This window comes from Bubalus kerabau, chromosome 14 (assembly GCF_029407905.1).
Source record: "Bubalus kerabau isolate K-KA32 ecotype Philippines breed swamp buffalo chromosome 14, PCC_UOA_SB_1v2, whole genome shotgun sequence".
Taxonomy (NCBI): domain Eukaryota; kingdom Metazoa; phylum Chordata; class Mammalia; order Artiodactyla; family Bovidae; genus Bubalus; species Bubalus kerabau.
This window is the reverse complement of record NC_073637.1, coordinates 9313011-9332121: the sequence shown is the minus strand read 5'-3', so window position 1 is coordinate 9332121 and position 19111 is coordinate 9313011. Positions and strand designations below refer to the sequence as shown.

At 50.1% G+C, this 19111-nt stretch overlaps 1 protein-coding gene across 1 annotated transcript in view; it reads right to left on the bottom strand.

Moving 5' to 3' along the window:
• The window catches only part of ZFAT (zinc finger and AT-hook domain containing), a 158285-nt gene that overhangs the window by 94176 nt on the left and 44998 nt on the right, over positions 1-19111 (bottom strand). Inside the window, exons 4-5 of the mRNA XM_055545717.1 lie at positions 7253-7441; positions 4900-5050 (exon numbers count right to left, since the gene is read on the bottom strand). Coding sequence (XP_055401692.1) covers positions 4900-5050; positions 7253-7441 — 340 coding nt within the window. The remainder of the gene's footprint in view (positions 1-4899; positions 5051-7252; positions 7442-19111) is intronic.

Below are 19111 nucleotides of genomic sequence, written 5' to 3'. Positions count from 1 at the left end.
GTGCAGGCGACACAGGTTCGATCCTTGGGTTGGGAAGATCCCCTGGAGGAGGGCACTGACAACCCCCTCCAGCGTTCTTGCCTGTAGAATCCCATGGACAGAGGAGCCTGGCAGGCTACATACAGGGTCACAAAGAGTAGGACAGGACTGCAGCAACTTAGAAAACTAACATTGTAACTGTAAAGTGTATTTATGGAACTAACCATACAACTATGTTTGACCAACACAGGTTCCTCTATGTTTTAAATGGAAAATATTTAAACAGATTGCAGCCTGTAAACACCAGAGGGTACAAGTCTCCTGCTGTAATTAAGACATTCAGATCTGAAAGTCGGTACTATGCCTGCATGCTAAACCCAAGGCTAATTTAAGGAAACAAATCTGGATATTTCTCAAATGACAGAGATATCCAGAAGGTGATCATTTTACTTAGTGGAAGAAACTCTGGGTTCATAGTGTTAATTAAATAAACAAATCACGGGCATTTCCTTCTCTAAATGCAAGGTCTAAATGGTCTTAGGAGAATCTCTGGCTCTGATTTCTTTCGTATTATTACACGGATGCCTGGTCAAGCCCTCAGTGCTGGCCCTCACCAAGCGGGATAAGTTGGGAGAAGTGGCCGGGCCACCCGTGCTGGGCTCCCAGGTGTGAGCCTGCGTCTGTGGGCTGACTCGCTGAGCTGTGATGTCGTGTGATTCCTATCACGTTATCTCACCCTGAATGTCCCCTTATTCAGTTCAAGAGGCACTCTCATGCACTGCTTGCAAGCATTCAGGCAGAGTTTTAAAAGATCAGACCCCTTGATCCAGTTATCCACTGGACTCTATCTGCTAGGAATCTATCAAAAGAAAGAATACAAAATTTGAGTGAAGGTGCTCACTGTGCCATTTTTCACAATAGTTAGGAGTGGAAAGCTGCTTGAAGGCTCCAACATAGGGAACTAATTTGCACATTTTTTTTTCACTCATTCTTTCATCCATTTGAAAAAGTGTCCCAGGCACTGGGGACACAATGGGGACAAAAACAAACACACTCCATGCTCTCTCGAAGCCCACCTTCTAGAGGAAGCACTGGGCCAGTCTGATAACCATGCACATGTGCAAACAGGACCAGCTCCCTGCTGTGGTGGAAAAAGACAGGATGCTCTGGGAGCCCAGGTCAAGGAGGACCGAGCTGTCCAAGGGACAGGGCAGGCCGCCCTGAGATGGGACATTTGAGCAGGCAGCTGAAGTATAAACAGGAGGTAACCAAGTCCGGGTATGGGAGGGGGAAGGGTGGCATCCAGAAAGAGGAAGAGGTCGGGAGAGGTCAGGGAAACAAAGCATCCTGGGGGTACAGGGGTTAAGACTCCGGGCTTCCACTGCAGGAGGCAAGGGTCCATCACTGGCTGGGAAACTAAGATCTCAAATGCCACATGATGCAGCTTCAAACAAAAAAGACCCAGGAACAGACTTTTAGACTCGAGCGGTGGGGAGGAAGGAGAGGGTGAGATGAATAGAGAGAGTGGCATGGACACGTATCCACTATTATATGTAAAACAGATAGTCAGCAGAATTTGCCGTATGACTCAGGGAGCTCAAACCAGGGCCCTGTAACAACCTAGAGGGGTGGGAAAGTGTGGGAGGTGGGAGGGGGATGCAAGAGGGAGGGGACATATGTATACCTATGACTAATTCATGTGGATGTATAAGTAAGTAAGTGTTAGTTGCTCAGTCGTGTCCGACTCTGCCACCCCACGAACTGTAGCCCTCCAGTCTTCTCTGTCTGTGTAATTCTCCAAGCAAGAATACTGGAGTGGGTTGCCATTCCCTTCTCCAGAGGATCTTCCTGACCCAGGGACTGAACCAGGTCTCCTACATTGCAAGCAAGTTCTTTACCGTTTGAGCTACAGGGAAGTCCTATGTGGATGTATGGCAGAAACCAAAGCAATATTCTAAAGCAATTATCCTTCAATCAAAAATAAATAAAAAAATTTTTAAAAGGACCCAGATGGCTGGAGCAGATGCTGGAGCACAGAGAACCAGAGGGAGACGTGGCCTTATAGGCTTAGTTCTCCTAACAACAATGTGAAGCCTTAAAAGCTACAACCAAATGGGCATTTTTATACCGCACTGGCTACAGTGTGGAGAGCTGAGTAGAGGGTCACAGGATAGCCTCATGATATTACCGCATGTCACTACAAGGCATGGTTTGTGAATAATTTGAGTAACAAAGGAAAGTAAGTATAATGTGGTAAGTATTAAAAGCAGGATACAAAATTGAATATAAAATATTATAAACTCAGTTTTATAAAATATATGGGCTGAAAAAAGGCTGAAAGGAAATATATTAAAAATATTAACAGTGGTTATCTTAGGGGAGTGAGGTTACGACTGATTTTTTTTCCTTACAGTTTTCCTGACTTTCGTCATATAAAAAGCCTCTTTCATAACTATTTTATAATTTAGATTATAAAATATTAATAGAATGCTTGACAACAGGAATACAGCATCCATCTACTGATTAAATATTGAGTATATTTACCTGTAACCAGAAAAGCATGGAGTTTTGAAACTCTCCCCAACAGACTTTGAAATATTATGAAGAGTCTACAAATCAAGCTGTGTTGAGACAAGGGTGGTCTTCAAAATTAATTGTATCTCAGTTTTGCCAAAGGAGTCCATATTTTTATAACTTCACTGATACATTCAGTTGCTCACATTTGCGAGAAGAGAGGACTGAGGCTAGAAATTAATGAGACACCCCAGGTGACACAACGTTATAATTTAACAAGACCACTTTCCAAAGATGTGATCAGTTAATCCCACCACTAAACTGAGTCAGGTTCTACTAGACAGTCTCATGTGTGGTGCTGAGAGGCTCAGAGGCAAAACCACTTGTGTCCAGTCCCAGCAGAGCAGAAGCCTCCCGTCTGTCCTAATCTTCCTCCCCGCCCCACCCCCACAGTGCCTGGAACATAGCAGGTGTCTGAGCTGTTGAACTGAAGTGCAGTAGAAGGATCTAGGGGCTTCCCAGGAGGCTCAGTGGTCACGAATCTGCCTGCCAATGCAGGAGATGCCAGTTTGATCCCTGAGTTGGGACAATCCCCTGGAGAAGCGCATGGCAACCCTCACCAGTACTCTTGCCTAAAGAATCCCATGGACAGAGGAGTGCTACAGGCCATGGGGTCACAGAGAGTCAAACACAACTGAAGTGACTGAGTACGCGCAGAAGGGTCTAGAACCAACCCAGGACTGGCACTAAGTCTCACACTGTCATCCAGAATGCCTTCTTTCCCCTTTTCAGGAAACAGGGAACCCCCTGTCTGGCATCTTCTTTGTCTTTCCTCTCAGCCTTGAAAGTGTGTGCAGAGCTCGGGCGATGGGAGTTTGCTGATCCACGTCAGCAGGTACGTACCATGGCCAAGACTGTGACCACAGGGAAGGTGTAGGGGTCAGGCATCAGTTCACCCAGTGTGTCTGGAGGGCAGTTTTCAACGTAGATTAAAGTCTTAACACTCATATCCTTTAAGACAGCAATTTCAGGGACCTTCCCAGTGATCCACTGGCTAAGACTTCAGGTGGTTATCTTAGAATGCAGGGGGCCAGGGTTTGATCCCTGGTCAGGTAACTAGATCCCACATGTAGCAACTAAGACCAGCTGCAGTCAAATAAATATCTTTTTCAAAAAAAGACAGCAATGTCAATTCTAGCAATTCATCCCAGAAGAAGTCCTGAAGTACTGAAAGAAGGAGGGACCAAAGCCTTGAGCACAGCATTGCCTGCCAAGCAAAAACTGACTCTGGTAAACTAGAGAATCCGCACAACAGCAAACGCACTTTAAAAACATTATTTTCTGTATCATATATGAAACGAGTTGCCAGTCCAGGTTCAATGCACGATACTGGATGCTTGGGGCTAGTGCACTGGGACGGCCCAGAGGGATGGTATGGGGAGGGAGGAGGGAGGAGGGTTCAAGGTGGGGAACACATGTATACCTATGGCGGATTCATTTTGATGTTTGGCAAAACTAATAGAATTATGTAAAGTTTAAAAATAAAATAAAATTAATTAAAAAAAAACATTATTTTCTGAAAAGGAAAAAGTTAAACATGGTAAGTTTAAGAAAAAAATAGGTTGATAACAGTGCCTTTGGTGTTTTGTGTTAGGAAAAAAGTAACAAAATTAAGTAAGTAAGTAAGTTAAGTCGTTCAGTCATGTCTGATTCTTTGCGACCCCATGGACTGTAGCCTACCAGGTTTCTCAGTCCATGGAATTTTCCAGGCAAGAGTACTGGAGTGGGTTGCCATTTCCTTCTCCAGGGGATCTTCCCAACCCAGGGATCAAACCCGGGTCTCCCACATTGTAGGCAGATGCTTTACCCTCTGAGCCACCAGGGAAGCATCGTGAAAAAATTATGGCGGCCTGTGAAGCAAGCTGTCTGTAGAGGTAACCTCAACCAGAAGAGGCGAGATGGTTACTGCAGCTGTGCGTTATAAAGACTCTGGAAGTTTCTACAGGACGCTTGTGTTACTTACAAAACTAAGGGGGAAATAAAGATCTTTCTCATTATAAATTGTGCAGCTATGAAAACCAGCAGGCTTACTAAGTAAGGCCTTGTTCACACCACTTTTTATTCAGGTGAAGCATACATTCGCCTTGAGTAAAATGCTCCACCTTCATTAAGCCAACTGGCACTGAGTTTCCCAAGCCAGCTGGTCTGCCTCACATCCCACAGAGGCTGCTTGGGCTCAGCCAGCACATCACGAGGCCATCAAGGAGGGGCTGGTTCTTAGGTTCAAGTCAAGAAACCAGAACACCTTACCTATAGCTTAGCCAGCAGAGTCCTGGTAAGTGCACATTCTACTCTCCCACCCTCTGAGGTGGTGGCTGGGGTCACACACAACAGAAGATGCTTTACCTGCTGGACTTCATGGGCTGCTCGTAGGCTGTCTGCTGGATGGCATACTCCTGGTACCCTCTCCGAGGCGCCAGGTCAGCTGCTGTGGCCTCTGGGTCTGCAGCTCCTGTTTCTGGGGGCCCGGCCTCCACTGGAACAATCTTGGTAGCACCTGAGAGGGAGGCACAACTCGGTGAGAAAGAAAGAGGCACCCCCTGCCCCAGTGCAGGGAGCACAGCCTGGGAAGCGTGTTTCTTCACTGTGTGGCACCCATGCAGGGGCTAGTGCTCCTTCAGCTCACACATCTAACTTGTGTGTGTGTTGGGGTGTGTGTGTCTGTGTGTGTGTGTTTCGGGGGAGTTATCCAATAATCTATCAAAACCTTCTTGTGAGATACATGTTCACTTGATCTCTTTATTAAAAGGGCTTCCCTAGTGGCTTAGTTGGTAAAGAATCTGCCTGCAGTGCAGGAGACCTGGGTTCGCTCCCTGAGTTGGGAAGATCTCCTGGTGAAGGAAATGGCAACCCACTCCAGTATTCTTGTCTATAGAATCCCATGGACACAGGAACCAGGCAGGCTACAGTCCATGGGATCACAAAGAGTTGGACACGACTGTGAGACTTTCTTTTTTCTTTATTGAAAAACCATAACACAAGACAGATACACATATACATATATGCCTCCCTGCAAGATTTCATATAGCTCCTCGTGTGTTAAACTTTGAGTAAACGTCAAACAGCATCAAGACAGAAAGGAGCAATGGACTCAACGGTGAACAGGAATCTCCGCTGTCTGGGGTCAGGTCCCAAACAGGACATCAGCCTCCCACCCTCCGGGCCCCTGCGTCCACCCTGTGAAGTGAACGGTCTGGAGTGGAAAACTCAGAGGTCACCTTTACTTGTCCAAGTCTACGATGTGAAACCATCAAAGACAGTTCATAGAAGTGTGTGTGCACATGAATAGTAAAGGAAATTCATTATACTTTTCACCCTCCACTTACAGAAATCTCAAACACTACCACCCTTTTTTAAGAAATCATTATAGAAACTTTCTCTCAAGACGACTAACACAGGAACCTCTCTCCTGGGGTTTTCATTTCCCAGAATAACACCTGTCTAAAGGACGGTGAAACCACTTCATGCCGCATAATCTTACATGGCTTTTTTCTCTACTGAGCACCTCACCCTACAGTGAAGTACTGGGTTGGCCAAAAAGCTCGTTTGGGGTTTTCTGTGACACGTTACGGGATATAAAATATAAATATTTTATGTATATAATATAAAGAGGTATTTATTTAGCGTTTTCATTTTGCATAGTCAGTTACCATTAGCGTTGAAAACAGATGCTTTAAAAGGCTCTCAGTTCAGTTCAGTTGCTCAGTTGTGGCCTACTCTTTGTGACCCCATGGACTGCAGCACTCCAGGCCCTGCTGCTGCTGCTGCTGCTGCTAAGTCATTTCATTCATGTTCGACTCTGTGTGACCCCATAGACGGCAGCTCACCACCATCCCTGGGATTCTCCAGGCAAGAACACTGGAGTGGGTTGCCATTTCCCTCTCCAATGCATGAAAGTGAAAAGTGAAAGTGAACTTGCTCAGTCATGTCCGACCCTCAGCGACCCCATGGACTGCAGCCTACCAGGCTCCTCCATCCATGGGATTTTCCAGGCAAGAGTACTGGAGTGGGATGCCATTGCCTTCTCCGATGCCAGGCTCTAGCTGACCTCAAAATCCTAAACTTGATTTTTTTTAATTTTATCTGACAGATGTCACCCCAAATGCACGGGGGGGGGAAAAAAACATTATTATACTTTAGCATCTACTATCCTAAACTGTTCTTTGTCTAAGGTATCTTTTCCTGGAAGAGGCCTTTTTAAAAGGGGGTAATATATCCACTGGCTATTTTATGTGAAAAGAAAAGGAGATAGAAATCTCTAGTATTATAAAATAAATAATGAACCTACTAAAAAAATGCAAAAAAAAAAAAGAACTTCAAAGAAGTTACGGGGAGGGTTTTGGCACCCTCTGCTGTGAGTAGTCTTATACTCCAGCCCGGGCAGGAAGAAGGAGCAAAGACATCCTGGAGATGGTCTTGAGGGGTCTGGGGGGCCCCAAGGAAAGAACTGCTCTCCAGGGCCACTGTTCCTTTTAGCAGCCGCTCACATGCGAACACAGGTTGCGGCCGCACAGGCCGTGGGCAGCGGCAATGGGAGCAGCCCTCGCACCCTGACCTCTGGACACGGTGATCCACCACAGCCCAGGGCCGAGGATGATCAGCCACAGCCCCAGGTCACCAGGTAACTCCACGGAGAGCCCCCCAGTGATCACAACCCCCGCCAGACGTTCCCGCCGCCCCCTCCAGCCGCCGTGCGCACCTGGAATCGCCTCGTGTGCGGTTAACACCACGCTGATAATGGGCTTCTTGGCCCCAGACATCTGCGGGGCCTCCTTTCCCGAGCAGACCTTCTGGATTTTCTCCGCTCTCTGCGCCCGCGGCCTCTTCGGGGCCTTTTCTCGATCGTCTTCCTTATACTTCTTCTCCAGTTCAAGGTCAGATTCGTTACCTAAGGGGCAAATACCAGGATGTATAAAATACCCTTTTTATACCAGTGATGGAGTCGGGGAGCGCGTGGAACCCTTTTTATGGGCTGACAGTAAAGGGGATACACCTGTGTGGTAGAAACACTGGTCCCTGGACTTCCCGGGGGTTCAGTGGATAGGAATCTGCCTGCCCAGTGCAGGAGGCACAGGTTCATCCCTGGCCGGGGAAGATTCCACAGGCCTCGGAGCAACCAGGCCCACGCACCACAACCGAGCCTGCACACCTAGAGCCTGTGAGAGAAGCCATGCACTGCGGCTGAAGAGTGGCCCCCGTGCTCCACAACTAGAGAAAGGGCACACAGCAACAAAGGCCCAGTGCAACCAAGAAATCAAGTTATAGAAAAACACTGATCCCAGCGAAGTGGACACTGTGTCACTTCGGGGTCACCTCCGCTTCCTCAGTCTTGCCTTTGACTCAGTAAACACCGTTCCCCCAGCACAGGCCCCCACATGGGCACTGAGGGCCCGCTGTGGACACAGCAGGCACAGGCCCTCACCTTGCTCTCAGGAAGCCCACCGGACCTCAGAGTCATCAGCCAACAACACTGCGGGGAAAACACGGTGGTCTTCTTTAGACAGCCTAAGAAGAAGGCATTCACGTGCTCAGCATCCAGTTTCTAGGTGCCTTCGTGTGCCAGGCGTGGTGGACACCAAGGCTGACGGGGCACAGACCCAGAGCCCACCCTCGAAAGCCCTGCCGTCTGGTGGGAGAGACGGACGGGGCAGTCCGCTGTGCGCCCACTGAAGCAAGAAGGGGTCTCGGATGACCGAGGGGAGGGACAGAAGATTCTACCCGAGGGGTCAGACAAGCCACTCTGGGCAGGCAGCCCTTCAGCCAGTGTAAACTGCAAGCATTTGTGGAACTGTGGTCGGGGCTGCAGGGAACAGGAGCGGTGGCGGTGTGGGGGGCGGAGGGCACAGGAGACAGTGGTGTGGGGATCAGTGGTGGGCTCGGTGCTAAGGAAGGGGCATGAAGATGAGGAAGAATGTTTAGCTGGGTACCCTGTGGGGCGAACTTGAAGAAGCCGGCAGGGAGGAACAGAACCAGGGGAGGGAGTAAAATCCAGGGCCTCGAATGCCCACAGGACGCGGAGAGCCGTCCCTTGATGAGCGGGGTGGGGGGGTGAACTCCAATGCCGGTGGAGACCACCCAGGAGCGTGAGTGAGTGAGGCTGGCTGGGGGGACGGTGGGGACACAGCACAGCCCCGGCCCCAGTCAGGGCTGAATCACAGGACACACACACACACACCACGGTATCAACGTATTAACAGGGGGACTCCCCACGCTGCTCTGCAGTCATCTGTCACAAAGCCTCACCCATGCTGTGTCCTCTGGGAGCTTGGGGCTGTGTCTTCTTTTTACTGAGCCTGAGGACCTAACTTTACAACACAGACCTGCTCTGCTCATGAAGCAATGGACCGATGGGTAGAGATCAGCAACAGACTTCGCCAGAGGAAGAAACGTCTAGCAGTTAGAGCCACCCAGGCCTCCCAGGTGGCTCAGTAGATAAAGAATCCACCCACGGTGCAGCAGACACAGGAGACCCAGGTTCGACCCCTGGGTCGGGAAGATCCCCCGGAGGAGGGCATGGCAACCCACTCCAGTATTCTTGCCTGGAGAATCCCCACAGACAGAGGAGCCTGGCGGGCTACAGTCCATGGGGTCACAAAGGGTGGGACACGACTGAAGTGACTGAGCACGCACACAAGCCAAGCCGTCCCAACGAGGGAAGGGTGGCTTTAGAGACGCATTTCTCAGGAGGGTTTCGAGGGGCTTCACGCAGCAATCGTGATGCCCTGGGAAAAACTGAACCACATGGCCGCGGGCGGGGTGGGGCGTCCAATCAGACAAGCCCTGCATCTCTCCATTCTGAGACCCCTCCGACAGGGCAGTGGAGCTGCAGGAGAAAGAGGGTGGAGGATCAGGGAGACCCAACCCTGCTGGAACCCGAGACAAGTTAACCCTGCAGGCTCTGTGGACACGCTCACTTGCATCTGTAGGACGCCTCCTGCGTGTGGCGCAGAAAGGCCAGGTCCACCCTGGGCCTGACTCCATGCCCACCTCTCCAGTTCCTCTGCCTGTTTGCTCGTGATGACCCTCTCCTCCATGTGATGAAGTACTCATGTCAAGTACGGCTCTTCTGAAACAGAATTTCTCTATCACCAAGTTCAACAATGATCCTCTCGTACTTAATAAAACATTCTCTTTGCGAGCTTTTTTTTCCCCTTTGTTCTCCTATTTCCAATTTTTCTCAAGGTCCATCTTCAAACAGAACATCATTTCCACACAAAAGAAAGAAATATTTACTTGGAAATTATCCCAGCACTGCAGAATGTATTTGTTCTTTACTGGCCACAGGTCATTCAAAAGATATGTGCAGAATGCCAGGCCCTGTTCTAAGCATTTGGGACAGTGCAGGGCACAAGACAGAGACCCCTGCCTCCTGGAGTTTATGTGCTGGTGGGAAAAGACAGACAATATAGCTAAAACATAGTAAGTCAATTACATAATGTATCAGCAGGTAACTTAAACATTTCTCATGTACCTGTGCCCAGTGAAAGAGCGCAAGCATTTGGAAGATAAACAAGTCTGATTTCTTTTTTTTTAAAAGAGAACTGCTTGGGCCTCCCTGGTGGCTCAGTGGTAAAGAATCCGCCTGCCAGGGCAGGAGACACGGGTTCAATCCCTGATCCCCGAAGATCCCACGTGCCTCACAGCAACTGAACTCATGCGCCACAACTACTGAGCCTGTGCTCTGGAGCCTGTGCTCTGCCACTAGAGAAGCCCCCGCGATGAAAAGTCCACGCGCTGCAACTAGAGAGTAGCCTCCACTTGCTGCAACTAGAGAAAAGCCCTTGCAGCAATGAAGACCCAGCACAGTCAAAAGGCTCTAACAAGGGTGCTTTTCAGAACACAAGGTGCTTGGGTGAAGCACCCTCATCTGTCAAACTTCACATTGCGCCGTGTCACCAACTGAATCCAGTCGTGACCCTCGCTGCACCAGGATGTGCTTTTCAAACTTTTTTTTTTTTTTTTTTTTTTTGCAGCAGGACATTTTGAGTGAGTTCTTTAAGCAATTTCAATATACCTAATAAAAAGGCGTGGCTTCTCTGGTTAAAGTAGATTGGGTCTTCCCTGGTGGCTCAGATGGTAAAGTGTCTGTCTACGATGCAGGAGACCCGGGTTCCATCCCTGGGTAGGGAAGATCCCCTGGAGAAGGAAATGGCACCCCACTCCAGTACTCTCGCCTGGAAAATCCCATGGACGGAGGAGCCTGGTGGGCTACAGTCCATGGGGTTGCAAAGAGTTGGACACGACTGAGCAACTTCCGTTTCTTTCTTTCTTTCTTTCCCTTCTCTCTGGTTACAGTGGGTGGGGTCCAAACCAGCCACCCTGCCAACCACCACCGGTACTCCCAGCCCTCCAATCCTCAGCCACAGGTGCCTCCGAGAGCCCTGGAAACAGCTTTAAAAGGCGCGGATGAGGACGCAGGAGGGACAGCGTCTGTGCCACCTGCAGCGCAGTCGCCGCTCTGAGCCGCCATCGTAGTGCTGTGGGGTGTGTGAGCTACACTCCAACCTCTGCCTTCCGGCTGGACCAGCTCGGAACTCTCTGAACCCAGGATCCGAATCCACAAAGTGAGCGGTTGTGAGGCTCAGGCCTGGGAAGGTCGCAGAGCCCTCTGTCACGTGGGGAGTCATGCTGTTGCTCCCCCGGCGGCACGTCTGGGGTGGTGACGGCATGCCTGAAGACACGCTTGTGTGGCTCGGGGCTGGGCCGGGACCACAGCTTCCGGGAGGTCCCATCGGGTCTGTGTGAACAGGAGAGGTGCAGGGAGGGCTGCACCCCCAGCCCAGCATGTTCCATGGAGTCGCTGATGTTCGGGAAAGACAACGTTTAATTTCTTGACATCTGTGCGTCATTGCTCTTCAACCCCAGCACAGTGACCTAATTCTTTATATTTCATCTCCTTTTGAGACGATGGCGTTTAAAAACCGCTGACGCCGCAGCATGAAAGCAGGAGTTCCCAGGGGGGTGCAGAGACCCCACTCTTATGACAGTGCCCAGGGTCCTCGCATGCAGGGAGGTGTCCAGATTTCAGATGGAGGTGGCACAGCGTCAGGAGCAGAGACTGGGCATGGGCCCCATCCGAAGGGTAATAAGCAGGGTCCCCATGTTCCACAAAGTTCCTGCTTGTCCCTCCAGGCCGACCCTCATCTTCCTCCACCAGCTCCTGGAGGCTGACCTGTAGTGGGTCACACGGGGCTCCATCGCTCCTGGCTTCCCAGGGGTTTGGCCAGTGGAGTCGCCAGCAGCTGGGAGGGAGGGAGGTTTGGGGGAGAGTGAATGACTTAGTTCTGGTCACACAGTGAGTTTGGTAGGGTGTAGGGTTCCAAGGAGGTGTTATCCACCTGGGTGGGGGTCTGCAGGTGGGCCTTTTGTGGGTGAGGGCACTAGTGGGTGATCACGAGGGGCTGGGATGGAACAGAAGCACATACACACACACACACACCCTCCCTTAACTTGGATGAGCCTGTCTGACTTTACTAAGAAAACGAAGCTTATCTGATACAAAGCTCTCAACTAAGCTCCTTTGATCTCAGAATCCCCCTGCTCCTCACTCAGCACCCCCTCCTGTCCTAGAGGAGCTTCCTTCGGAGGGATGTTACTCCACTTGCCAAACCCCACACTCTCAGCGGGTGGGGGATGATCTGTGTCTGTGTTCACCTTCTAACTCCTTCTGGGAACCTCTCAGGGTCCCCGACATTTAATAGCATCCAGACAAGGCAAGCTGACCTGGTAGTGGGCTGATGAAGAGTTAACGGTAGGGGCAGTCATATATTTGTAGAAATTAGTTCATGCGTGCTCATTTATAATTAACAACAGCGCTAATATTCTAAAGTATCTATTCCAAATTGCCCCAGAACTAATTAAATCTCAGAACTCCCCAAAGAGTCAAGTGTTATCAGCCACATTAATAGAAAAAAGCCCAGAACAGTTGTCAGAACAGCTGACTGATAAGGGATTATACTCTGGGACTCTGCCACCGATTCATTCCAGGCTGCTAATGCAGCAGTTTAAGGAACTTATTAGCCCACAATTATTCTATCAAATCTGCTGAATATGCATCCCTCTTGCCTTCCGTCTTGCCCTCGGGCTTTCTCGCGTCTTCCTGTCTCTCTGGCTCCAAGGGAAGGCCAGGTGAGCACCCGCTCTGAGCACCACGTCCCCACAGAGGGGTCCACGACGTGTGAGCACACGCAGAGCACCAGGCAGCCCGCCTCCTCCTGACCCTGTTCTCGCCACACACCCACCGCAGTGAACCAGCCCGCCTTCCTCACCCGATCCCCCAGCACCTGCAGGCTTTCGCAGGAACCGTCACAAGGGAAATGCTGTCCCGCCCCTGACCCCACGGCAGCCCTGGACGCGGTGTTCACAGCCCCGTATCCAGGGAGCCCTCCAGGATGTTCCCATTGCAGTGTGGTCCCGCCGTGCACCCCCTGCACCGGGCTGGCCCCCGCATCATCCTGTATCTATTTGGTCCTCATCCCCCCAGGCTCAGCTGCTCCAGGGAACAGACTCGTCTTACTCGCTTTGATCCCCAAAGTCTGGCTTAGGGCCCAGCCACCACAGCACAGGCCCCATAAGGGGGAAACAGAGAGGAGAGAGCTGGCCTCCGCGGGGACCTCCCAAGCCCTCGGCTCCAGCCGGCTCCTCGGCAGCTGGGAAGCACCAGGCGTGGCAGCGAGTCCAGCTTTAAAGGCTGCTGGGCCCTGGGCTGCAGGCCCTTCCCTGCAGCATTTCTCAGCAGTCAGGCTGTGATGGTCAAAGAGACTTCTTTTCAAGACGGAGGTCATAACGCATCTCTGCCACTCGTCTGAAGAGCCGTCACTTGGAGCAAAGGCCCGCTGTGTCACCGGCTCCAGCCCCCCACCCCCCCACCCCATCACGTCCCTCCAGGCGGGATGCAGGCAGCCCCGGAACCGCTGACAGCACGATGCAATGGGGCTGCCTTCTGCCCAGCCCCCGGCCGGCCTCCAAGACGCTGGACAGGAAGGGCCTCCTCTCAGAGTCCCAGCATAGGACTTCCCTGGTGATCCAGTGGTTCAGATTCCCAGCTTCTAATGCAGGGGGCATGGGTTTGATCCCTGGTTGGGGAACTGAGATCCCACATGGCATGGCCAAAAAAATTTTTAAATAAAATTCCCAACTGAAAGTCCTGCTTGGTGGGATTTAGGTAGTTCCTCTTCTCTCCTGGTCCCCACTCCCCTCCATGAAAAAAGGGTCATGAGTGCCCTCTGCTTCCCCAAGAGTCATGCAAGTCTGCAGCAGACAGCACGGACGCACAGGGCCAGCTCCGTGTCCCAGGTCTCACGTCGGGACACTCAGTGACCAAAGGGCCTGGGGTTTAATTCAGGTGACTCTCGCATTGGAAGATGGCTGGATGCCAGTGACAGAAACTGGAGCTCGGAAATCAAAGGGACCAGGGTTCGTGTAATTACGAGCTGGCCCTCAGGCAGCTGCCTCCATCTGGCAGAGCCTGCTTCTTCATCTAACGAGGGGACAGCCCCACCCCGGCTCCCAGCAGGGGGTGAGAGCGGACACTCAGCGCCCGATGAGGCTGACACTGGTGCGCCCAGGGGAAGACCAGGCGGCATCGCCTCCGGCCCGCGGACCTGGGCCTGGGGTTCCGCGGACCTACGGGAAGCTCTGGGCCCGCTCGCCTCTGGAATCCTGGAAGCAGGTAAACAAATGCCTGCCAGACTTCGCAGCCTGCTCCACACCCAGTCAGCTCACGCAGGGCCTGGTCGGGGCTCCCGGGGCTCAAGGCTGTGGATCTCACACTCCATTCCTTCCCTAGGCAACTCTGACGACAGAGCCCGGTATCACGTATCTGAATTTTATTCCAAGTCTCAGAAGCTATTACAGAGATAATGGTCACGTGCAGTTGATTTTCTTCAGGGAAAGCTTACCAAGGCTACCTGCACTGGGGAGCCATGCCAGTCTCAAGGATGAGAAGGAGCTGGGGGGCTGCCTTAGAGGGTGGAGGGTAGTTTTTTTGAGAAGAGATGGCTCCATGGGACAAGTAGGGGTTAGAAAGCAGACAGTGTCCCACGATAAGGGGGTGATCTCTCCACAAGGGGGAGAGAAGGCTCAGCAGGCATGTGCATGTCACCATTGCGTGTGACATCATTCTGTGAAAGGCGGGCTTATGGGCAGCAAGTCCAGAAGTGGAGTGGCCAGTCCACCGTGCAGAGAGTCCACAGGAGAGATGAGAAGGCCAGACAAGGGGCAGGGAGGACGGCCAGAGAGGAGACCGTGGGCACCAGAGTCGTGGGAAGCAGGGCACCAGGCCGAGGCAGCCAGCAGGCTGGGGGTGAGCAGGAGGAGGACTCCAGGAGGACTCAGATTCTAGCTCCAAGGATGGCACAGCACCAGCAAAGGAGGGAAGTGAGCAGAGCAGGTCAGGTGACATGGTGGAGGCCCCAGGCTTGTTGCTGCTGACTGTCCAGCCGTTACACGGGCTCCCGCTCAGCTTCTGACTCTGTGGGCACTTCTTTCTTCTTTCTACCCTGGTCCTCACATCTCAGGTTCCTGCTGCCATTCTGTATCTGAGGTCTGCCTGTGACAGTTACCTAACCCACAAGAATGGCAGCAGAGATGCAGAGCAGAATCAAAGAAACATTTAGCGGGCAAAGTCCAGCAAGTGGCTGGACATGACAGGTGAGAGAGAAACTTCTGGATGAGACACCTGGATGGGGTGGCCAGTCACCAGGACAGAGGCTGTGTGCGGGTGTGGGGGAGGACATTTATAAGGAGCCTCTGGGACCCCAGACCGAGACACAGACTTTGAGCTCAGGACAGGGTTGGGGCAAGGAGGACACATGCCGGTCCCCAGACCACAGCTGTGGGCGAATCCACGGAAATGGCAGGAGTCACACGGCTGCCACTAGTGACAGCCACCAACATGTCCAGTCCTGGCCCACCCCAGGCACAGAGAGGGTCGCACTCCACGACCCCTTGAAGTTGGGTGGGACCGTGAGGCCAGTTCTGGCCAATGAACTGCATGGGCAGGAATGACAGAGGCCACTTCTGGGCCAACTGTAAGCCTCGGGCCCTCCTCCCCACCACCCAGTGACCAGACATGCTCAGGGCAGTGGCCATTCTCCCCGCCTGATCCCTGGGTGAGCAGAGCCTCCTGGGGGTCTGCAGCAGAATAAGAAGGAAAGCCGGATCTGTGAGCCCACTGCAATGGGGGAGGCTGGTTGAAGGATGTAACCTGGAACACACCAGCAGCACCTGCCATACTGAAGGGCTTAACAGCAGAACTCGACCTCACAGGGCAGCTGGAGAGATGGGAGCAAAGTGGGGCAAGTGGAGGTGGTGGGGGGCGGGGGCTGTCACAGAAAGGTGATACTAACTGTCCCCAAGTCCCACATTTCCAAGCATGCCTCGGACCACATACAGCTGGAGGCCGCTGCACTTCTGCATTTCCCCGATGAGCAGAGGTGAAGCGAGGGTTCGCAAAGCAGCGAGAGCAAACAGACCGTCCCGTTCCACATCTTTCCATGGAGAAAAGGGCACGCTCAGAGGACTGACACCGCTCTGCCTTTCCACCTGCAGACTTCCAAACCCGACTCCTGCAAAGCAGTTTTCAGCCTACGCAGCTACTGATCAAGTCAGCACTTTTGCTAACACAAAGATAGTAGAAGACACCTGAAATACTGTTGTGTGAAATCCTCACAAAGATTGCAGGTGCATCTTAGGTAAGATCTTAGAATAAATGCCTTGTCTTCTTTAGGGAGGATTTAACAAGTATAAAGCAAATTTTTGCAGCTCTCCTTGCATAAAATGACCCCAGAAATAACAAGCTTTGAAAGGTTCAGAAGTCACTTTTATAAACTTGACACATTGATTTCTGTAGGCTGTAAAACATTTTTCAAAAACACCAGCTGTTCCACATAATGGCATTAAGCAAAAAAAAAAAAAAAAAAAAAATTTTCTTTGCCTGGTTTCTTTTACTATTCAGATGCAGAATGAAATAAATAAATGTTGAATACATAACAAAATTGTTATTTTAACTTGCTATGGTTCAGTGTAGGGAAAAAGCTTATTTTGTTTTCTTCTAATTGTTTTAACAAGCCAAAGAGTCAAGGTCAACTGTTTGAAATGTCACTAAACTGCTCTTTACCAAGCATATATTAAAACAATTATGCAAGAAATTTCCAAATTGTAATATTGTGTTTGGCAAACTGAGGAACGTGGAGCAATCATCACGGGTATGTCAGCCGCTAGGCAGCCGGGTGTTAGGTCATTTCTGCATATTTTAGAGGCTTCAGCAGTGGCCAGAAAGGGAAAAACACCAGGAGCTTCCACCTTTCCATTTGGTATTTGTTAAATTAGAGTCCACTTAGGTCATTCAAATCAATGGACTACGAGGCCACTGTCTATGCAGCTTAGCACTGGAGGAAGCTGATAATCGTGTTAGGAAGGATGATGCCTGTCTGCTGCTGCTGAAGAGACTGCCTAATTAATTACAGAATAGAAAATAAAGGTGGGGACTGCACAGGGTAGAACTTGCCTTTCACATGAGGTTAGAGAAAAAGCTGAGAGTGGTACACTGAAACGAACAAAATCAACATCCACAAAGAAGAAAGAAGGCTGGTTTTAAGGCACAACATGGTAGAGCTGGGCCGTCTGCAGGGGAGCAGCAGGGAGTCACGGGTGGTGCCCAGCCCACCTCCAGGGAGCTGTGCGACTCTCAGAGAACCATCTCTCTGCACGTCAACTTCCCCAAGTATAAAGTTATGAAACAGGTTTGAAAAGGGGGGTTTCTAAGCCGATCTTAAAAGATCACACATAGTGTGACTTGGCTGGTGTAACCTCGACATGACAGAATCACTGGGTCGGAGATGAGTGGCTGTGGGGAGGGCTGACTGTGGAGTGGATCACGGGGAGCCCTCATGGTGACGGGCAGTCATGCCTCCTGACTGCTGTGGTGGCCACACAGCCCTACACGTGTGATGAACGGCGATGAGGATGAACTACGCAAACAGCATCTCACCGTCAGGGCTCCTGATCCTGACACCACCGCGCTACAGCTCCGCGAAACATCACCACTGGGGAGAGCAGGGTAAACGGTCCGAGACCTCTCTGTACCATCTTTGCAACTCCCTGTTATCCCACTAATTGTTTTCAAAATATGAAGTTTTTTACTTTTTCAAGGGTTGACTTGGAATCAGACCCTTATTCTCTGTGGACCCTATGATTTGAAATAGTTTATCTGCAAACTGCACTTAATGAAGAATATTCCTTTGCCCGTATTTACTGATCAAATATGTATGACTGCCTTACTTCACAACTTTCACAAAAATACAATTTCCAGAGGGATCAAAAATACAGATAAAGAATGAAACCATACAAATAACAGAGGAATATATAGAAGGTTGCTTTTTATCATTTGGGGTATATAGATAAGTGTCCTAAGCTACGATAAGAAGGGCATGAAATTTGACAGTAGTGACAAATGCTGATATTTAAAACTTCAGTAAAATGCAAAAGGAAAGAAAAAGCAATTCTGCACATGAAAAGACAAATGATAAAGCTGGAAAATATCTTCAGAATATCTGGCAATCCAAAAGTGTAGTAAGTAAAAACCATGAGCAAGGAATGCCCCAAATTACACATAAGACAAAAACCTGAATATCTGCAACGACATCGCCCACTAGTGACCAGGCAGATAAAATTCACAGCACATAAGATTAACCATTTCAGAATGAACAGCCCAGTGGCATTTACAGCATCCATAATGTTATGAAACCACCACCTTTATCTAGATACAAAACCTTTCCTATCATTTAAAATAAAACTCATTAAACAGTTTCTCCCCATCCTCCCCTCTCCTCCAACCCCTGGTAATTACCAACTGTCCTCTGTCTCTATAGATTTATCTGCTCTAAATATACATGGAATCATATGATATGTGACCTAAAAGATGCCCTATTAGTCTGGGAATTACATTACTAGATATTTACCTAAGATAACAAAGGCACAAGTACAAAATATAATAATAATAGAATCAAATTGTAGGCTCAAGATTATACACCTGTGTATTTTTTTTGTTTTCTGTTTTTTAATCAGGGAGAAAAATTTTAAACAGTATTCAATGTCGATCAACTGGAGACCGATGAAGGAAAACTTAAGGCTCACACACACAGTGAAATGCTGTGCAGCCTTTAAAAATAACGAAAATCTCCATTTACTGACTCTTTCATCAGAAAGCAGAGCATCGCAATCAAAAGCACAGACCCTGCAGCCAGACTATGTGAGTTCAGAGTACAGCTCCGGCCCTTACGGGCTGTGTGATGTTGGCAGACTCCCGACGGCTCTGCCTCAGTTTCCTGTCTATAAAGTGGGCGTGACAATAGTGTCCTCAGTGCCGCTGTGAGAAGGAATGAGCGAAGAGTGTACAAGTACTGAGAACAATGTCTGCAACACAGAAAGTGCTACAAACAGCGTGTTGAAGAAAAAAATACATGACATGAAAAATTTATCCGCTCCATTAACTGCATGAAAAAAGAACACAGAACATTATGTATGACTCCCAATTACTGAAAAATGTATGTGAACA